At 31.4% G+C, this 20,246-nt stretch overlaps 1 protein-coding gene across 1 annotated transcript in view; it reads left to right on the top strand.

Annotated features, from left to right (window-relative positions):
* Positions 1 to 20,246, top strand: part of LOC129220582 (calcium homeostasis endoplasmic reticulum protein-like) — an 82,073-nt gene that overhangs the window by 17,033 nt on the left and 44,794 nt on the right. The window contains exons 3-10 of the mRNA XM_054855014.1: positions 3,003 to 3,190; positions 7,254 to 7,391; positions 11,434 to 11,510; positions 14,129 to 14,203; positions 16,754 to 16,865; positions 17,662 to 17,712; positions 17,799 to 17,837; positions 18,404 to 18,535. Of these exons, the coding sequence (XP_054710989.1) occupies positions 3,003 to 3,190; positions 7,254 to 7,391; positions 11,434 to 11,510; positions 14,129 to 14,203; positions 16,754 to 16,865; positions 17,662 to 17,712; positions 17,799 to 17,837; positions 18,404 to 18,535 (812 nt within the window). The remainder of the gene's footprint in view (positions 1 to 3,002; positions 3,191 to 7,253; positions 7,392 to 11,433; positions 11,511 to 14,128; positions 14,204 to 16,753; positions 16,866 to 17,661; positions 17,713 to 17,798; positions 17,838 to 18,403; positions 18,536 to 20,246) is intronic.

The following is a 20,246-nucleotide window of genomic DNA, read 5'->3' as shown; positions in this document are numbered from 1 at the left end:
GGTGTTCACGCATCTACGTCTACTAAACAAAAATGTAGAGACATACTGAGTACTCGGTAACTACTCGGTACTCGGCCTACTCGGCCAATATGCCGAGTACTCGGTACTCGGCCAAATTTTGATGAGATACTCGGCCAATACCGAGTAGTTGCAAAAAATTGAATATATTAAAATTTACAAAAAAGCTCAAGCATATATAATTTTCTGCAACCATTTACAATTCAAATTTAAATTTTGAGAATAATGAAGTTTGAAATACTTCAATGGAATAAATCTTGGTTCGAATGTCTCGAAAGTTAAAACTTTTTTGTTAAAAATTGTGCAAATATGGAATTTTTGCTACAAACTAAAATTAGTTATAAGATATATAAAAATACCTTAGCTTTAAAAATAAAAGGAAATAAAACAACGTTAGAAGCACAGTGCAGGATCACTGCAGACACGTGTTTTGGCGTTACGAGGAATTTCTTTTTAAATGCACAAAATGTGAGTTCGTTGATTTAAAGGCATCCGGCAAAAGTCGAATTTTTTGTCGTATACCTTTACATTTTTTAGTTCACATGTTATGCGCTGAAAAGACGATCCTTGTAACACAGAAAAACGTGTCTGCAGTGTTCCTGCACATTTGTTTTTTTGCTTTTAAAAATTATTTATGTTTAGCGAACTAGATCTATAATGAATAAATTTGTATAATTTGTTTTAATTTCAACTTGATAAGTCATACCTTTTATTTATTCATTTTTAATTTAAAAAATATTATTTTTGCAAAATTTTGTAGTTAAATTTCAGCAGGAAATTAGTTTAAAAACTATTATATGGACAAGGAGGTCTATACTACTATTTCAATAAGTTCAAAATTCATCAGTGTGTGTCAGTGGTCCTTCTTTCAACATAATTGGTACTGGGAAACTCGGCCGAGTAGTGAAAGGCCGAGTTACTCGGCCGAGTAGTAAAAGGCCGAGTACTCGGTACTCGGCTACTCGGCCAAAGTGCTACTCGGTACGTCTCTACAAAAATGACTGGGTTTTGTGGGTTTGGTGGCACGTCGACCACGAAAGAAGCCATTGTTGACCAAAAAAATGAGGAAACAGTGTCTAGACTGGGCAAAAGCTCAACAAGGGTGGACTATCGATCAATGGAAATCAGTTGTGTTTTCGGATGAGTCCAAATTCAATCTGCATGGGTCCGACAGAGAGCACACAGTTAGATGCCGCAAATGAGAGGAATATCATCCCGACTGCATTGAACATACATTCAAGCATCCCGTATTCCAGATGATTTGAGAATGTATTTCTGATCAAGGCGTTGGTGGGCTTCACTTTATGCAAAGAACAGTAAACGCTTAGGTGCATATTGGCATTTTGGAGTGGAAATTGCTTCCTACTATCCGGGATCACTTTACTTCAGTTCCAAACATTATTTTCCAGGATGATTCTGCTCCATGCCATAGGGCAAAACTGGTAAGTAACAATTTAAAAACCTTTATCCTGCTATTAGACTTAAATTGGCATGGGGTTAAATAATTTTTTTAAACTCACACGCAGGTTCAGAAATGGAAAAATGTGCATGGGGTCATCAGTTTGCCTTTCCCCGGAAATAGCCCCAATCTAAATCCCATCGAAAATTGTTGGAATAGAATAGGTGTAGAAGTGAGGAGAAATGTAAGCCAACATCACTTACAAAACTCTGGGAATCAATAATTCGTGTCTGGCACATAAACTCAGTTAAGAATATATTCAATCACTCATCCGTTCAATGCCTGTAGATGTCAAGCTGTCATTAATGCTAGAGGCGGACCAACAAAATATTATGTTATATTTTATGATGTTCAAACATTTCCATGTTAATTTTGTTTATTTTCGAACAGAAAGAGGGTTACAATTAAAATCTCTACTTACTTTTTCGTCGTCCACTTGGCAACAAGGATGCACTTCACATTGCACTTGTTACAGTTTTGGTCATGTATTTCCATAAATAAACAATTATCAGATTCCTGCTGTTAAATGTTTATTTCATAAGTTTTGCAGAATTTCACATACATTCTTTGTTAATCGGTTGACCAAGACTTCTCACCTGTCCCATTGTTGTGAAAATGCGAGGGTGATGCTATTTTTTTCCCCAACACTGTAGCAGAGAGGACAGCTTACGATATTGTACACTGCATTACAACAAAACATCAAAGCCAAAAATAACTTCTGTTGTTTAAAGTTGGAGTAGATAACACAGTTGTTATGATATATGACGTCTGAACACATGCTACATCATTATTAGGGATGTTGACCAGTGGTGGGTGGGGGGGGGGAGCATTGGTGCGTGGTTGCACCATTGAAACTTTGAAGGGGTTATTTTTAGAGTTTTTTGTTCTTATTTCGGGGTAAGGGTGCTTTGTAGCATTTGAGGAGGTATGTCATCAACCTTGGGGAGGGGGAGGAGGGATTTTTGGCATATCAAATTTTAAACATAACTATGCATGTCTGTCAAAAACACCCATTCAATCCAAAAACTTTTTTCCAGAATAATATCAAACACAATGGTATTGTAAAGTCAGACCAAACAACGTAAGTAGAAGCACAATTACAAATTTGTGCTTCTACTTACGTTGTTTGGTCTGACTTTACTATTCAGCACAAAGGTATTTATTTATCTTACAATGGTATTGCTTTAAGTTCAAAAAACCATGTTGTGATTTCAGTTCGCGTAGAATGACACACAAGTATATTAATTTCGTTGTAAATATATGCTGATAGTAAACAAATAGGTCATAAAAAAAGAATGCTGAAAAGAACATAAAAAAAATGCTGAAAAATGTTAACTGTAGAACAAGTGATTTTTTTTATAAAGTTTATCTTAATTTTTAAAATTGATAAACTTGTTTAATATTAATGTGTGCTTTGTTTATGCATCCAAACCTTTTTTAATGTATGTAGTTTTACAAAATATATTTGTTTGTTTTCATGTAATCTTTTTAAACCAAAGGTTAACTAAAAAGATATTTGTTATAGTTTTAAAACAAAAAGAACGCAGTTTAGAACAGCAGGCAATTGTTCAACAGGCACTCAATCGTCAATCGATTCAAACTGCGCCTTGGCAACAGCACATTCATCAGTTACAAGATACCTCTCAGGAACAGATCAGACAGAGTGAACAGAATCTCGCTGCTCAGCATCAATTGTTGCTGCAACAGCAACAGGTATTTTGTTTGATGTACTTAAATGAATAAACTTAACCTTCTGCTGTACTTTTGTTTCTTTCTGCCTTGAATTAGAACATCATATTTAAGTTCTATATGTCCTTTCTCTCTTGTGACTTAAGAATGAAAATTTTTCTTTGCTTTTTAAGTTTAAGTTCTCTCATTTTCAATCACAATTGACCTTTTAGGGGATTTTGTTTAAAAATGTTATTCTAAAAGCAAACTATTTTTCAACAGTAAATTGCCAATTCAGCTCATTCCGAGATTATTTTGACTTTTATGCGGTCCTATTTTTATTTAATTTTTTATTGGTGACTTATCTTAAGTCTGAAATTCCATCATATCATTTAAACAAGAATCCAAATCTAACCAAGAACTATGAAACAAAAACTTTTATTGACAGAATTGAATACATTAATACTGCCAGAAGAGAAGAAAATTATATGAAAAAAAAAAAAAAATAATAATCAGTGATTGAAATTTGATTAATTGTAGAAAATTGTCTTGCCTTCTTGTTTTTCTTTGTGAATTTAATTTAAAAAATACATATTTAAAAACCAAGAAAATTTTTATTGACTAATTGTTTAAAAGTAATCATGTTTCTTATATTCCGTAGGAATAATTGTCCCAAAATATTGCACAAAAACTTCTTAAAAATTGAAAATTATTAAATGGTCTTCCCGTTATCCTTATAGCATCCAACTTGTCGTTTTTTTTTTTTTTTTTTTTTTTTTTTTTTTTAATACATCTATGCATTGACTAATACTCTGCATATGAGTCAGTGAGAAGCAAGGGGATGTAAGTGGGTGGACAATTTCAAGTTTTGTATAAAATGCATATACGATTGCGGTTCTAGGTACACTTTCATTGATTTTTTTTAAAAATAAATCATGCTGTATAGTAGCACCTACCAGAGGTACTAGTATTATCTCCTGCCCCAAAACAGAGAAAAGGCTCACCTACCATTTGTACTGGTTATCTCCAAATTTTTAATTTTGACACTTACATCCCTTTGCTTCTCACTGCCTCATACGTGGTTCATTATAAACTTTCTTGAACATTAAAATCTGATGACAGCATCAATTAGTAAGTTATGAGAACATGCAGTTCATTTTTACCCTCTTCCCCTTGAATTAACATCTTCTCCATTTGTTTTATTTATTTTAACAGATTATACTCCAAGATGAGAGTAAATATCGAATGCAGTCATCTATTTTGATAAAAACAGGGTGTCCGCGCATATGGAAAGTCAGGGAAACTCATGGATTTCAAACGTGATCGAAATTGGTCATGGAAAGTCATGGATTTCAGTGTAAAATGTCCAAAAGTCATGGAAACTGACTTTTGGTCATGGATTTCGCGCTCAGGACCGATCGCTGTTCTTCCGATCTCGGAAGAACGAAAATGATTTCATCGCCATTCATCTACTTTGTTTTCCAACGCACAGAAAAGCTGATTTGTCAATAACATTTCCTGACGAGTTACATTGTGAAATACACCGCCAGCTCAGTCATTTCCAGCCGAGGACTGCAGTTTCGTGCTTATTAGCACTCATCAGCCCGGCATAGGAAAGTGACTGAGCTGGAGATGGAAAACCTCTTAAGGAACGGTCACTCGTCTGGTCTGCTAATTCTATATTAGCTACCAGTTTGTTTTGCACTCCTGGCTTCCTTAAGAGGTTTTCCATCTCCAGCTCAGTCACTTTCCTCTGCCGGGCTGATGAGTGCTAGTAAGCACGAAACTGCAGTCCTCGGCTGGAAATGACTGAGCTGGCGGTGTATTTCACGTATTTCTGCTTTAGCCCTGGCTAATGGGCGGGAATCTACTGAATAGAGTTACATTGTGTTGACCAATCAGTTAAATACTCAACGTTGAATCCTTCCAACACCTGGCCAATTTGCCATAACTGCACACGTGCGCGAACTCGATCTCTTGACTGAAAATAAAGCAAGACATGGGAATATTCTGACAAGAGAATTCTCTGGAATTGATTATTTTGAAGTTTTTTTTTTTTCTGTTTAATGTATGAATGCATTTACTAAATTTGTATTTTACAATTTCATACTGCGCTTTGGGGAGATAATGGATTATTTTAAATTTTAAATGTTCTTAAATTCTAGTACTTATTTTTTGTCTCAATATATTGTTGCATCATTTGGTTTTCATAAACATATTTAGCTGAATATTTTTTGCTGCTTTTGTTTAGATTTATTTACATAGCTGAGATAAAAAGGATATTTTCCTAAAACAAAGTTATACTGCTTTATAGTCTCTATTTATATTTATGCACAATTTTGATGTCATTGTCAAATGAAGTAACTTGCGTAAGTATGGAAAGTCATGGATTTGAAGAATGTGAGTCATGGAAATCTACGAGCAGAAGTCATGGAATGTCAGGGAAAGTCATGGATTTCAAAACTCAAAAAGTAGCAGATACCCTGTAAAAATAACATAAATGAAGCACAAAAATTTCCAATTATTTTATCGATATGTATGCAAAAATTACAACTTTTTGTTTTATTAAAAATGTTATTGTCATTTTACTTTCAGCACTGAAGTAACATTATTATTATTATTATTTAATTATTATCTTTGCTTTAGAGATGTGACAAATTTTAATTAAATGAGCACTTTCTTTGCAGAAAAGTATGCATCTGGGGATTACAATACCGGACCAAAAAATCGATACCAGTATTCGGTATTTTTAAAACGTGATACCAGAATACCGGTTTTAATACCAGTATTTGAAATTTCTCAAAAATTACTTGAAAACATATTGTTTTGTTGCCATATTTCATAATTTTTACAAAAATTGTATTATGAAAACATATTGTGAACAAATGTAAAATGAAGGAACAATTGTCATAATAAAAAATCAATACTAGTAAAAATCATAATGCATCTATTGAATTGTCTCTAAGCCTAGAACTCATTTTAGTGCTCAACTTTCCTACAGTTGAAACTACTCTTTCTGAACTCACGCATGTCGGTGGTACTGTTTGCAATGCGTGATACACCTCCTCTAATTTAATTGCCCAAAAGTATTTTATCTTCAAAAAAAAAAAAAAATCGGTCTGTTAAATGTCATTTCTGGAGAAAACCTTTTGTGTGTGTGTGTTTCTTTCATATTGTGTGCATTTCTATTATTTTTTTAATTTAAAGCTAGTTGAAATTTCTTTCCTGAGAGACAATACTTTTCCAATATTAGCATCATTTTCTCTTGAACATGAAGGGTTTGTGTTTAATTTTTATTAGCCCTTTTGGTTTGAAATTTACGATAAACTTGACTAAATTTGATCTTGTTGGTTTCTCTTATTCGTTTTAGCTTTCTTTTCAAAATTCTTTGCAATTATAATTATGTAAATATCTGAAAATATCTTTGAATTTGTGGAACATCTTTATGCTTTTCCTCTATGCAAATTTTCAAGACTTTCTAAATATTATCTTGCCAAATAGTGAGACGGCACAACAAACAAATACTATTGCCAACAAATTGCCATATGTAAAGCTAACAGGAAACAGTGTTTGTCAAAATTTAGTACAGTAGACACAAACATTTAAGAAAAATAAAATCATAAAGCAGTTCTGCAATTGATGGTTTGAATAAATTGTTCATCCGACAAAGGGGGGGAAGAGGGTGGCATTCAAAATTACACTCGAAATTAACCTTCCCAAAAGAGAAAATGAGCGATTAGGGAAATGTAAAAATAAATACATGGTGCACAAACATATACTTTTGTTTAATGATATTCTATTAGTTCATGCTTTTGAAGCAAAATTTTTACATCAATAGATTAATTTCGGTTCTGTGTCATGGGAAAATAAAAGTACATTTAAAATATAAATAGATACTTAATAAGTTAAATTGAAAATTCTTGAATTGAAACTATATTAGTTTCAGCTAACACCGAAAATACCAGTATTTTCCTCAGCAAATACCAGTATTACAAAATTGCTCTAAATACCGGTATTCGGTATACCTATATACCAATGTTACAATCCCTATACACATCTAATTTGTCATAGTGCTGGAATTTCATTTCAATTTTTATTTCTTTTAAAGGTTCAAGTAGATGAAGTAATACGTAAAGCCCAGGATGAAAAATTAAGTAAATTAGCATCAGAGAATGAACTAGACCTTAAAGAATTAGATGGCATACTACAACCAATTATTGATAGTTGCACAAAAGATTCTATATCTGTAAGTATTTGTGTGTCATATAAGGGTTAGCATTGAATTCTTTGTTAAGATTTCCTGTTTGTAGGTTTGCTATGCAACCTGGGAAACTCTGGGGAAATTAGAAGTTTGAGTTTTAATCCTCTTACTTACCAAAAAGAGTTTCATTCATATTATAATAAATGTTTTATTTATTTATTATTGTTCCTTTTTGTTGTGTAAAAAGGGATAACAGAAGTCTGAATTGGCATTTTAAGTTCCTTATTTTTGAGACTTATGTTTTAAAACAAGTTTTTCTCTACCTTCCTACCACTTTCAGATGCTGACCATTAATGCCCTTGTTTAATAAAACAAAATTGCCTATTTCGTTTAAAAATTTTATATATTGTACTTCGCTTTTGTCAATCTTTTCTTATGTTTCTGATGCATTGCATTCATTTTCATGATTGATTTATCTGCACTTATCAGAATTCAATACTTTTGTCGTCTATTATTGTTTTTGTTATTGCAAGCTTTTGTCTTACAACTAAAGCATGCTGATAATGTTTATCTACACTACTTGTGTATGCTACATTTGTTATAATATCCTTTACAAAGTTAAAATACTCTGTTCTTTAAAATTATTCAATCTATTTTTAAAGTTTTACTGCATCAAATATTAGTTAATTTTGATTTTGTTGCAGTACTGCAGTAGAAGCTAGTAACTAAAGTTTTGATTTGTTTTTACTAAAATCCTTTCTCTCCCAAATGAATGGAAATTTAATTTTTATTGATACTTTAACTTGCCGTTTTCATTTGTATTTTATTCTCTGCTAATAAGTTAAATATGCATACTGAGCATAATATTTATAAGCTCAGTTTTCCAATTCTAATTTAATTGGAAAATAACCCGTCATGGTATGACAGGGACAGGCCAATTTTTAAACAAATTTTGTTTGTTCAGTAAGTTACTGCCCTATAGCCAGGACTAAGGCAGAAATACATGAAAATACATGACTGGTCAGTGCTAATTCCGTATTAGCTACCAGTTCGTTTAGCACTCTTGGCTTCCTTAAGAGGTTTTCCACCTCCAGTTCAGTCACTGCTATGCCGGGCTAATGAGTGCTAATAAGCTCGAAACTGCAGTCCTTGGCTGGAATTGACTGAGCTGGTGGTTTAGGCGGTGTTCATGAAATTTTCTTTGGTTTAAACCTAGTGTTTTTTTAAAACCATATGGTTTTTTTGAAAATGGTTTTTGAAAAACTAAATTGTTTTCCCGAAAATGTTTTCATAATTTTTCTTCTTCTTACTAATATACTAATTACTAACAAATTGTTCATCTTTTAAATATTGTTTAAACCAAATAAACTTGGTTTAAACCATAAAACTCTTTTTTGCTTAAATAAAAACTGGTGTTTTTACCAACTCTGACGATAAAAACTGTTATAGTACTGTATATGAAGGTTGGAACTTGTGCTCTTAAAGCAATGGTACAGGGTGTCCGCACACCTGGAAGGTTGAGGAAAGTCATGGATTTCAACTATTACCGAAAAGGATCATGGAAAATCATGATTTTCAGCAAAAAATGCTCAAAAATAATGAAAACTGACAACAGGTCATGGATTTAAGTTCATGAACATGCATATTTATCAAATTGTACAGATTAGGTGCAAAATTTAGGTATCTTAATCCACTTCCCATGCTTTTACACGCCAGTCGCGATTTTTTACACATTTCAAAATTCGATTGCATCTGCTTCTATGATACTTGTTGGTTTCCTTTACTATGTGAGTCTACTGTTTGAACATTTATAATTATGTGTAACTCATTATTTTTAGCTCTTCTTATATGCCTAATTGTGTAGTTGAGGATTTGTAAACTTCTAATATTATCGCACTTATTCAACTTGAAAATTTTTAGTCATTTGCATCTGTGTTGATTGAAGAGACTTACAAAAATTTTCATTAATTTTCATCTGTGTTTTAAGTTAATGAAGATTTTAGAAAATAAAATTAGTTTTAAGAATTAATAAAGGTTTTTTAGGACATCAATAAAATGCAGGAATAGGGGAATTTTCAAGAGTAAAATTTTTAAAAAGTCTGAATATGTTGCAAAAATCAGTTTAGTGAGTTTCTCAAATGTGTAGCCTATTGTAAAACTTTGCCGGTAAAATATCTGATACTGTCTGGTAAGTTAATTGTTCAGTACTTTGATTTAATATTTAATTTTTTTCTGATTATTTATTTATTTTATTGATTACAAACTTAATTTTAGAAATTACTAAATGATTGCAAGTCACAGATGGTTTAGAGAACTGCTAAGTTTAAAGAAAAGTTTTAGATTCATTATTTGTTTATAAAATAAAATATTCATAAAAAAATTCAAAAGAAATAAAAATCAAGCAAAACTGTTTTCTGTTCACCAGTAGTTTTACATCATTATTGCTGTGTGTTTGAAGAAGCTTCTTTTATTTTGAAAAAGCATTTTGCAATTTAGCTTTTTTTTTTTTTTTTTTTCAATATTTTTATTGATTGAAAAATTATTGTGTATCATATCAGATCTCTTGGGGGGAAAAATAATAAATTTGTTTACATGTAAATTCTTACCTAGATAAAAATTTTATATGATTTATTGGAATTCAAAAAATATTTTAAAAAGTTTTAGATTTATAAATGTATGTCCATGGTAGCAAAGTAATTAAGTTAAAACTCTAATTATTTCATATGCCTCACTAGTCATTGTTGCATTAATTGTTTTTTAGTAATAATAGCAGCTAAACTAGTTACATTTCACTTTAATTTGAATTTTTAGAAATATGTTTCCAAAATATAGATCAGATGATTGTAATTTAATTTTCACTAAACACTAATTCAGACATTCTTGTGAAAAAAGAATGTTTTTTTTCCCTGAAAATTGCATCCTGTGAGTCATGGAGAGTTACAAGCAGAAGTCAGGGAAAATCATGGATTTCAAAATGCAGCAGATACCCTGATGAAAAATAAATGTAAAGGGATTTTTTTTTTAAACAAAATGACTTTGTTGTGGCTTAATGCGAAATGGGATTCTACATGCAATGCAGTAATAACCTGAAAATAATAATTTTTGGACATGTTATTATGGCTTTAAAGTAGATATATACGAGAAAAATATCTAAAACTTATACATAATTCTATAACCATTTTGCAGGGGTGCCCACCTTGGGGAGGGGGTGTTTTGAGGAGTATTTTTCTTTTTATTTGGGAGGGGGGACTTTTGTTTTTGGGGCTTTGTGATATTTATGGGGGACGGCAATTGCCCTTAAAGGGGGGGGGGGCACCATTGTATTCTGTTCATAAAAGCATAAAATTAGCAACTTGTCAAAAGTTGTAAATTGCTAAGGATTTCCTTTTCGAAATCATAATCAGCATAAATCTGTTCTCAGCTTGTCCATTGCATTAAATAAACCTCGCGTGTCATGTACAACTGATTTAATTTTACTTTTTGCGAAAATCATAATTGGAATATCAAATACATAGATCAAAATGCATAGAGATAAATTTTTAATTTGCACCACCATCATGCTTGATCTTTCCACTTTAGCAGCAGCATGTGTTAATGAATTAAAATCTGAAGATTTCAGAAAAATATTTTCAAATGTAGACTAAAAGTAATTTTAGAACTAACATAAATCAGCGAAGAATTTTGCCAATCTATCATGTTCTATAAAAGCTTATAAAACTGGTAAGAAAACAAAAACCATATTAGAAAAAAAAAAGAAAGAAAACTTCACCCATCATTCTTTTTCAATAGATTTATTTAAAAAAATCTTTCATTCGTTTTTCATCAAATAACTGATTACTAAACCAACGATAGTTTATAAGGAGTGACTTTTTTTTCGTCTTTGAGGATCTAATTTTACAATTTCAAAGCAGCTGATATAATTTGAATTTTTGGTGAAATCAGAGTAATACTTCATCAGTGATTTTGGCTATTATATATGTGATGATTGCTATTTGACTGTGTAACTATGATGATTTATAATATGTCTTAACGCACTGTGCTAGTGTTGAATAAGTATTACAAATTTGATTTTTTTTTCTTTAAATAGACTGGGAAAGGATGGATATTTTCTCATGGGACTACATATGCTAAATCTGAAGTCATTATCTTATATATTTTAAAAAGGTTTGTATTGAACAACTTATTAAACAATTTTATTGTTTCAAGTCCTTTGTTTTTTTTTTTTTTTTTTTTTGAATTTTTTATTTTTTGGGGTAATGCAATTATTTATCCACTTTTAGGAAAAAATTACCATTAAGATTATTTGACTTACTTATACTTTGATTTGTCGATATTTCATTAGGATATGGTTATGAAAGGTGAAAAAATTTAATATTTGTAACCATGATAGTGGCAGCCAGAACTATGGAAATGATTAATGGCTATATTTAGCCATTAAGCTCAGATAAACAGAATCTTAAAGCTTTCTGCTATATTAGAAATTTGATTTATTTTCTGCCATGTATGTTAAAATATATGTCTATTTTAATGTGCCTGGCAATGCAATGTTTATTTTATGTATATATTACAAAAAAGCATTTTGTAATTTTTATGTGATAATAATAAAAATTAAAAATTTTAACCCCCCCCCCCCCCGACTACATTGCAAATGTAGAATCAAGAGGGAAAATTAAAAATCATTTTAAAAGTCTTATACTATTAAAATCAATTACAAGTATTTTATTTGTTAACAAATTCCGTATTCTTTCGCATTATCCGGCATGCTAGAAAAAAGCGAGGTTGAGCAGCATGCCAGGAAATTCGAATTATCCGGCATGCCAAATAATTCAAGGTTTATTTTGCAACGAATTAAAAGTAAATTTCCTCATTTGGTTTCAATCAGAAAGCAAACCACTGTAAGGAAAAAAATAAATAAATCTCAAAAGTAACCTTCGTTCAAAAAAAAAAAAATGTATTACATATAATATGTGCTTTTTATTTATAGTAGGTCATTATTAGCAGATTTAATTATATACCAGTAAGGTAATCAATTCAAAAGCAATCATCGCTAATGCGATTTGTTCATAATGTTTTTTGATAAATAATTTTTGGTTCTTTTTAGAAAAATAAGTTGAATTTTTATTTATTGAATAGCTATGGTGAATTCTTTAGCACTGGTTTAGGGATGGTAACTCTCTGTTTAAACATTTGCTTAGTTTTAATTTAATTTTTACAAAATTATTTGTTACTAAACAATATTTTTCTTGTTTAAATAACAAATGACACTGTTGGTAAATATTTTTACAAAATTAAACTGTTTTACAACTTATATTCATTTGTAAGCTAAACATATATTTTTATAGTATTTTTTCCCTAACCTCGGTTTTTCCGGCGTGCTGGAAAAGACCAGGCAAGTGTTATTAAAAATATGGTGACCCCCGAATTTTGCGGCATGCCAGATAATGTGGGGTAATACGGTAAAAACTGACAACAGATGAAAATTTTAAATCATTGCTTGTAATTTCCTTATCAGCCAACAATGAATTTGGTTACTAATTGCTGAATAAAGTCTTAGCTGTATTTAAAACCTGCTTTAAAATTCGTTATAATTTGAATCTTATATAACACAGAAGTTCCAAACACATTCTGTCTGACACAGAAAAAAATAACTCTTTATTTTGGTACCAAATTAAAAAAAAATTTAAATATATTTTCACTGCAAAAAATGCAAAAAACCTGTTAGAGGTTTCAATTAATATCTTCATTAACTAGGGTCATCCAAAGACGCTACCTAGCTAAGAACACTCTCGATCAACTCTCCTTTCAAACAAAAAAAAATGTTTTAGAAATCGATCCATTCCTTTAGGTGCTAGAGTGTCACAGACAGATACACACCCCCACACGTCAAACTTATAACCCCCTTCCTTTGTGTGTCGGGCTTAATAGTAGCTTTGAAATGAACAACTCAAAGCAATATTTTGTAGTAAGTTACCGCCCCAAGCCAGGGCTAAGGCAGAAATGTTTAGAATACACCACCAGCTCATTTATTCCATCCGAGGACTGCAGTTTCCTGCTTTTTAGCACTCTTCAGCCCGGAATAGGAATCACTCTCTTGGGTCCCTTAAGAGGTTTTTTGCCTCCAGCTCATATGATTCCTATTCTGGGCTGATGAGTGCTAAAAAGCACGAAACTGCAGTCTTCGGATGGAATAACTGAGCTGGTGGTTTATTTTAAGTATCAAAGCAATATGTTTGAAAATTCATAGTACTAACATATGAATTTAAATATTGGGCACTTTGACAAAACGTGACCTCCAAACTTGAACATCATCATCAAAAAATTAATACAAAGATTGCCAAATTGCAGAATTTCTCGTTTCAAGGTCACCATTAATATTTCTTAATAGGGAAAATCAAATGTGCACTACTTTATTAATTTGTGTAATTCAAATTGGTAGAGCTAAATTTACTGTTCTTATTGCTGTAAATGTAAGAATTTTATATCCATGCCTTTTATGTTTCGGAGTAACTTAGATTTTATACCTGATTTAATAATTTCCTCAATTTAAGGATACATTTCACTGGTCAGGAATTGACTGCATTGAATGTCTACGCTGCTTGATTTAACAATTTCCTTGATTTAACAATAACTTTTTCCTGTTCCTTGACAATTGTTAAATCAAGGTTACACTGTACTTGTTTAACAAAAATATTTCTTGTATCATCAACTTTGTGTTTGGATTGATATTGCTTTATTGCACTCAAAATTATTGAACTAATTTTCCATATTTCCATAAAATATAGAGTTACAGAACCTGGTGCTACATTTGAAGCGAAACTGCATCTTGTGTATTTAATCAATGATGTACTTCACCATTGGTAAGTATCATAAACTTATTTTTATTTAAACTAATGATAGAGAATAATAATTAAGTTGATATTTTTATGTTAAAATTTAGAATATTTTGATGCTCTCTGGCACCATAGTTTTGAATTGTTGGTGCAATAAACTCCCGATTATCTACGGAATAGCGTGGCACGGTAACTGTGGATATACAAATTTGTGTATTAACTTCAAAATAGGTAAAAATGATGCTAGTGTATGCAATAGCTTAAAAATATCAATAACAATCTCATACATTTAAACTACAGCTTGAAACGATAAGAGTGTGTGTGCAAGAAACTGCATTGAAAAGTTAAAGGATCGCTCATTATTACAAACAGATTACACAAATACGAGACAGGGTTCGTACTGGTCATGGAAATCCTGGAATGTCATGGAAAAAAAATAATAGAATTTCAGACCTGGAAAAGTACTGGAAAATTGAAATTTTCATTGAAAGTCATGGAAATTTATTTCAAGTCATGGAAAAATGTCCTGGACAAAGAGAAAGGAACAGTAACTAAAGGAGCATTAGAAATCTTGAGTGATTTAACAATATAGCATATAAAGGCTATAAAAAGTGGAAAATTGAACGATCCAAAAATCAAATCTGAATTTTGAAATCTCATTGCATCCACTTTTTTTGCAGCCGCTTGCCATTTTTTGCGATGTGATTTTACTGCCTGGACATAATTTATTTTGAATTTTCTGTTATTTTCAACACTTCTTATGTTTCATATTCTGTAGTAGCAAAATTTCACGTTCTTAGTTTTGCCACGCCCACTCAAAAAAAGCAATTCAGTTGCATGGGAGTTCGATTCCATCACTTGTAAGAACTTTATTATTGAATTTTTCAGAGTTTATCTTAATTTGTTGAATGTTTTAGAAAATATAGATATTAAGTGAGGCGACAGAATACAGAAAAAAAGGAATTTGAATGCTCTAAAACAGTAGTGCCCAACATACGGCACATCCATGCGACCCACTGCTACGTTCAATGTCGGGAATTAAACGTGTTCTGAAATTTCTGCAATTTATTTAAATTATTTAATTAAATAAATTTAAAGCAATGTTTTAATTATTATTTAAAGCAATAAGTAGTGTAGATTTAAAGCAGTAAGTAGTGTAGATTTAAAAATCAGGTATGACTAGTCAGTTTTTGGTGAACTTGGAAGGAATGTCGTAATTGGAAGGGAGGAGAAGAGAGAAATATATGAATGTCTAAAAGTGGATTTTACACTTGCGAAGTTAAAATGTGTGCATTATTCTATTAGACAATTATCTACATTCAGTTAATCATTGCTGAAATTTCTTTTTTTTTTACTTTGAAAGTGAGAAAGGCCGTGGATAAGCCGCCCTCAGATAATCGGGAGTTTATTGTACTCTTACTGAGTGATATCTGAGTTCAACTCTTGAAATGAAACATAACTAGTGTCCGACCATCACAAAAAAAGGCACCGCCGAAATGTCTGTGCCTGTCTACTGCTATAGCAATGAGGCATGTCTCATTTTTTTAACGGAAGCTTAATGTTGGAAAAATCCGTACGACTGCACAAAGGCAAGCAGACAAGTGGTGAAATGCCGCTAAAAAGCCTTCCTGCTAACCCTTGCAGAAAATGAATGATGTCCATTTCTATGGCAGTAGACGAGCTCAGATTTGACAGCGGGAGCTTTTCTCATGAAAAACAGACAGTATTTTGTGCACTTTTGAGCTTGCAACACTTGCCTCTAGTCATGTTTTTATCTAATAAATTAACTAAAGCACATGTGTGTACCTCAGAGCCAAACTGATGTAAGTCCAAAAATTGCGATTTTCTCTTTATTAGTGCATTGTATGTAGAAGCCTATTCTGCATCGAGCCATGTGAATGTAATTCTTAAAAATAACTCCTCTTCCACTTAAAACAAAAAGAAAAAAGTTAAAAACTCGCTTGTCCCATCCTTTGCAGGGGCGAGAAAAAAGTTTTTCCTCTCGACTGTAAAATTATCATGTGACTTGCGTCCTTCTGGTTGTGAGGTACAAATATTTTGCTTATATTTACATTAAAAATTTTAAGTGGAATAAGTGACTTATGATTTTAGACTTAATGATAGTATACTTAATACTTAACTTATTGTTACTTATACTTAAATCTTCTGATATTTTGACTCATACTTAAGAATTGTGACTTACATTTAAAACTTTAGATACTGTGACTTCTACTTAAGTTACATCTAATATCAAAGCATTATTAGCTGTTTTAGTATTCGTTAGAATGCAGAAGATTTAAAGAAAATATTAGAAATGGCTGTTGCTCCGATATTTTGCTCTACCAGTATAGGTGTTGAGTATAGGTACCAATATAGGTACTAAAATCATAAGTGACTTATGATTTTAGACTTAATGATAGTATACTTAATGCTTAATACTTAACTTATTGTTACTTATACTTAAATCTTCTGATATTTTGACTCATACTTAAGAATTGTGACTTACATTTAAAACTTTAGATACTGTGACTTCTACTTAAGTTACATATAATATCAAAGCATTATTTGCTGTTTTAGTATTCGTAAGAATGCAGAAGATTTAAAGAAAATATTAGAAACGGCTGTTGTTCCGATATTTTGCTCTACCAGTATAGGTGTTGAGGCTGATAAACAACAAAAACTTTCAAAGGTAATGTTACATGTGTATATAAAATGTTATGTTGTCGATTTTTTTTTTCAATATAGCGAAAATCTAGTTTTTATTTTTTTTACAGTTATTCATGGGCTATTTTAAGGTGAAATCTGTTGGAGATCTTTTTTACATTTTTAATATTTGATTAACTCAGGCAAAAATTCATGTCTTTTTAGGAAAATCCCAACTGTATAAAAATAAGGGTAGGTACATTAAAAACGTCAAAATGCATTGAAATCTTGTGGACATTTTATGCTTCTTTAAGAAAGAGTTGGAAAAAGTTAATTTGAGGGATTAAAAAGTCTGTTATTCAGAGTAAGGGTTTTGTGTGAAGTCTGTTTTAAAATGGGAAAATATTGTGGTGAGTTGATTCTCATAATTAACTATTGCATTAAAAGTTAGGTTATAAGATAAAATATTTTTCAAAGAGCATTTTTTGCTTAAAAACATTTAGTAAAATATCTGTCTAAAAATCTTAAGTTGCTTTACAGTGACATAATTTCAGTTGAAGTTTTGCAGCATTCAGAACTAATGAAAGAGAGGAAGGGTGGGAAAGGGCTTAGATATGTATCATTGTAATGTAAATCATCATGTAAATTTTACTGGAGTTTAAAATGTTGGAAACATAATGTAGTGAAATTTAATCATAAAGAATCTACCAAATTAATTCTTCCGGATGAAATTGTTCTGTAATTTCTTAAGTGATGAAAGTTTTAGAATTAAATGAAACCAAAACTATTCTATTAAATTAAGTTATCCATTTTTAAAATCATTATCATGTTTTCTTTTTTAGCTTCATAAGTTGTGGGAAACAAACAAATATTTTTCTCAGACTATTCTAGATGTAAGTTAAATTTTAAGTATTTTTGAGCATTCTTTTTGTAAAATTGAATATTGTTAACAAATGGTAATACAAGTTTTCACTTTTAGCAACTTCAAAATCCAGCAGCATCTTTAGCAGCATACCAGGTAAAATATAAAAATCAACTAAATATCAAATTTATTTATTTATTTATTTATTTTATTGTTGCCTGTAAAAACATGCTTAATATGGGAATTTTTTTAAATTAAAAACCTTACTTTGGAATAAGGAATTGGAAAAAATTTGTTTAAGTCGATGAAATATTGAAACTGTTAGTATATAAATGTGTTAGTAGCTGTAATATGTTGCAAGTTTTACAAAAGATCAAAATTGAAAAGCTAAATATGTTACACCATGTGCAGAACTTATAAGAAACTCTGCGATTGATTGGGCAGTGATAAGTTCTTAAATGCAAGCATCATTATACTAGGTAAAATTAATGTTTCACTCTAAAAAATTTTTGATCTCAAACTTATTTTCTCAATAAATAAATAAATAAAATGTAATTAACATAAATGAACAAAAAGTAGTAAACATAAATGAACAAAAAAATTTGTTCGTGTGGCTTGTTTTTTTTTTTTTTGTTTCTATGGAATTAATTTTATTTTGCTTTCTGTGCAAAGCTTAGATAAACTTTTAAGGTATTTTATGTAAATGCTTGTGATATTTTCAGGCTGGTTTAATTGCTGAATATGCAACCTTGATCACACCTATCACAGCTGCCATTCAAACTCAATATTCTATACTGCAGAAACAGCATCAAGATTTTGTCGCACATTTATCAGGACAAATGCAGCAGATGCAGGTAACAAACAGTTTTGTTAATAATTTTGTGTACAACTTTCTCCCCTGCTGAATGCAAAAGGAATGGAAAAATGTTTTATTTTGTTACTTTATGTGTATTTTAATTTATTTAAACTAAAATTCTTGCATCATTTCAATTATGTTTGTTAGTTTTGCTTTGACTCAGGAATAAATTTATCAGTTAAATCTGCAATATTTATTTCAACTGTTATAACCAGGATTGTGGAGTCAGAGTGAAAATGATTAGCTCCACCCCAACTTTGATTTTGAATTTTATAACCTCCGACTCCTTTACGCTAAAATCAGCTCAACTCGAAGATCCACTGTTTTCATTAATAGTGACTAAGGCACATTAAATATGCTCATGGTCACTAAGTCCTCCAAGTGAAACGATACCTCTGGTGGTGCTGGACAATCTTGCATAATATAGATGAGTGCACGAACAGCGTTCGCAGAACATTTTTGGTTCTGCATAAATATTTTTTGTAACTGCTAATGTAAAAAAAAAGGGAATTTTTTAAAAAATATTGCAGTTTATTTCTGTTAAAACCTTTTTCCAAAAGCCTTTCAAATCGCATTTTTGAAAAAAAATACTGGTTTTGGCAGTTTTTGTTCGTTATTGCAAAGAAAAAAAAAACCTCTTATTTAAAGCACTTTTTTTGTGTGTGTCTTTCATATTTGAATATAAATTTAATTCTTTATTCAAGGGTGAGTTTGGCAAAATAATTATTTGCAGAAAATTTTCCAGTCAGGATTTGTGTTCGCAGAAAGCTTTTCATTTTATTTAAGCCTGGTGCTGGACTAGGGATTGCTTAGTTTCTGCTCTGGATCAAAAAAATCAGAGCTTTCTTCAGGGTCCCACCCAACTGGTTAAATCTCAAATAGTGGTAGATATGAGGGACCCTGGAGTGAAATGGGAACTCCACAACTCGGACTCTGCAGCCCTGGCAGAGTTGCAGGCTCAGAGCAGAAATGATCAACTCTGATTCTCGGAATTTTAAAGCCTTCAGCTCCAAGTCATTCACCCCAAAAATCAGAATGACTCCACGACCCTTACTCTGCAGCCCTGTTTCAAACATTGAACTAGTTTTATAAAATCACTTTAAAAGTTATAGAATTTCATCTTGTTTTTTCCCCATTTCTATTTTATTACAATTCTCAAGTATTTTAATCTATTGCCCCTTTTCCCTGAGCTTCTTACTGTATAATTGAGATTTATTTACCACACTTATTATCCTATGCTAGCTACTGTCAGTGCTCTTAATTACAGAGATAATTTGTTGAAAGTCTCCTGTCAATAGTCCAGGGTGCCCATCCCTTCCCAAGAAGGGTGCACCTCCCCACAAAATCTCAAACACCCCCTAGAACAAAAAGCCCTCCTCCCCCCCCCCAAAAAAAAAGTTCCACTAAACCCTAAACATTTCAATGCCACAGTCTGTGCCATGTCCCCCTCATTCCTACTGAGGTCTCGTAAAAGCTTGTTCACAACTATAAAAGCAAAAGTGTAAATCATGGGTGCTTAGTGCCACACAATCGTGCTAGAGCAGCTTTAGTTATAAATATGTTTTCTTTTTATTCCATTTTTATTTGTGAAACAATAAACTGCTGCACTTGATTTAATAAAGACATGGTGACCTGATCAGTAAATGATTGAACTCGTAGCTAGAGGATTTCAGGCTTGATGCTAGCTGGTCAAAGATCCTCCGTGTTTG

The sequence above is a fragment of the Uloborus diversus genome, chromosome 4 (genome assembly GCF_026930045.1).
Source record: "Uloborus diversus isolate 005 chromosome 4, Udiv.v.3.1, whole genome shotgun sequence".
In the NCBI taxonomy this organism is placed as follows: Eukaryota; Metazoa; Arthropoda; class Arachnida; order Araneae; family Uloboridae; genus Uloborus; species Uloborus diversus.
Note: the sequence above shows the minus strand (reverse complement) of the source record. Positions and strands in the feature narration are given on the sequence as shown.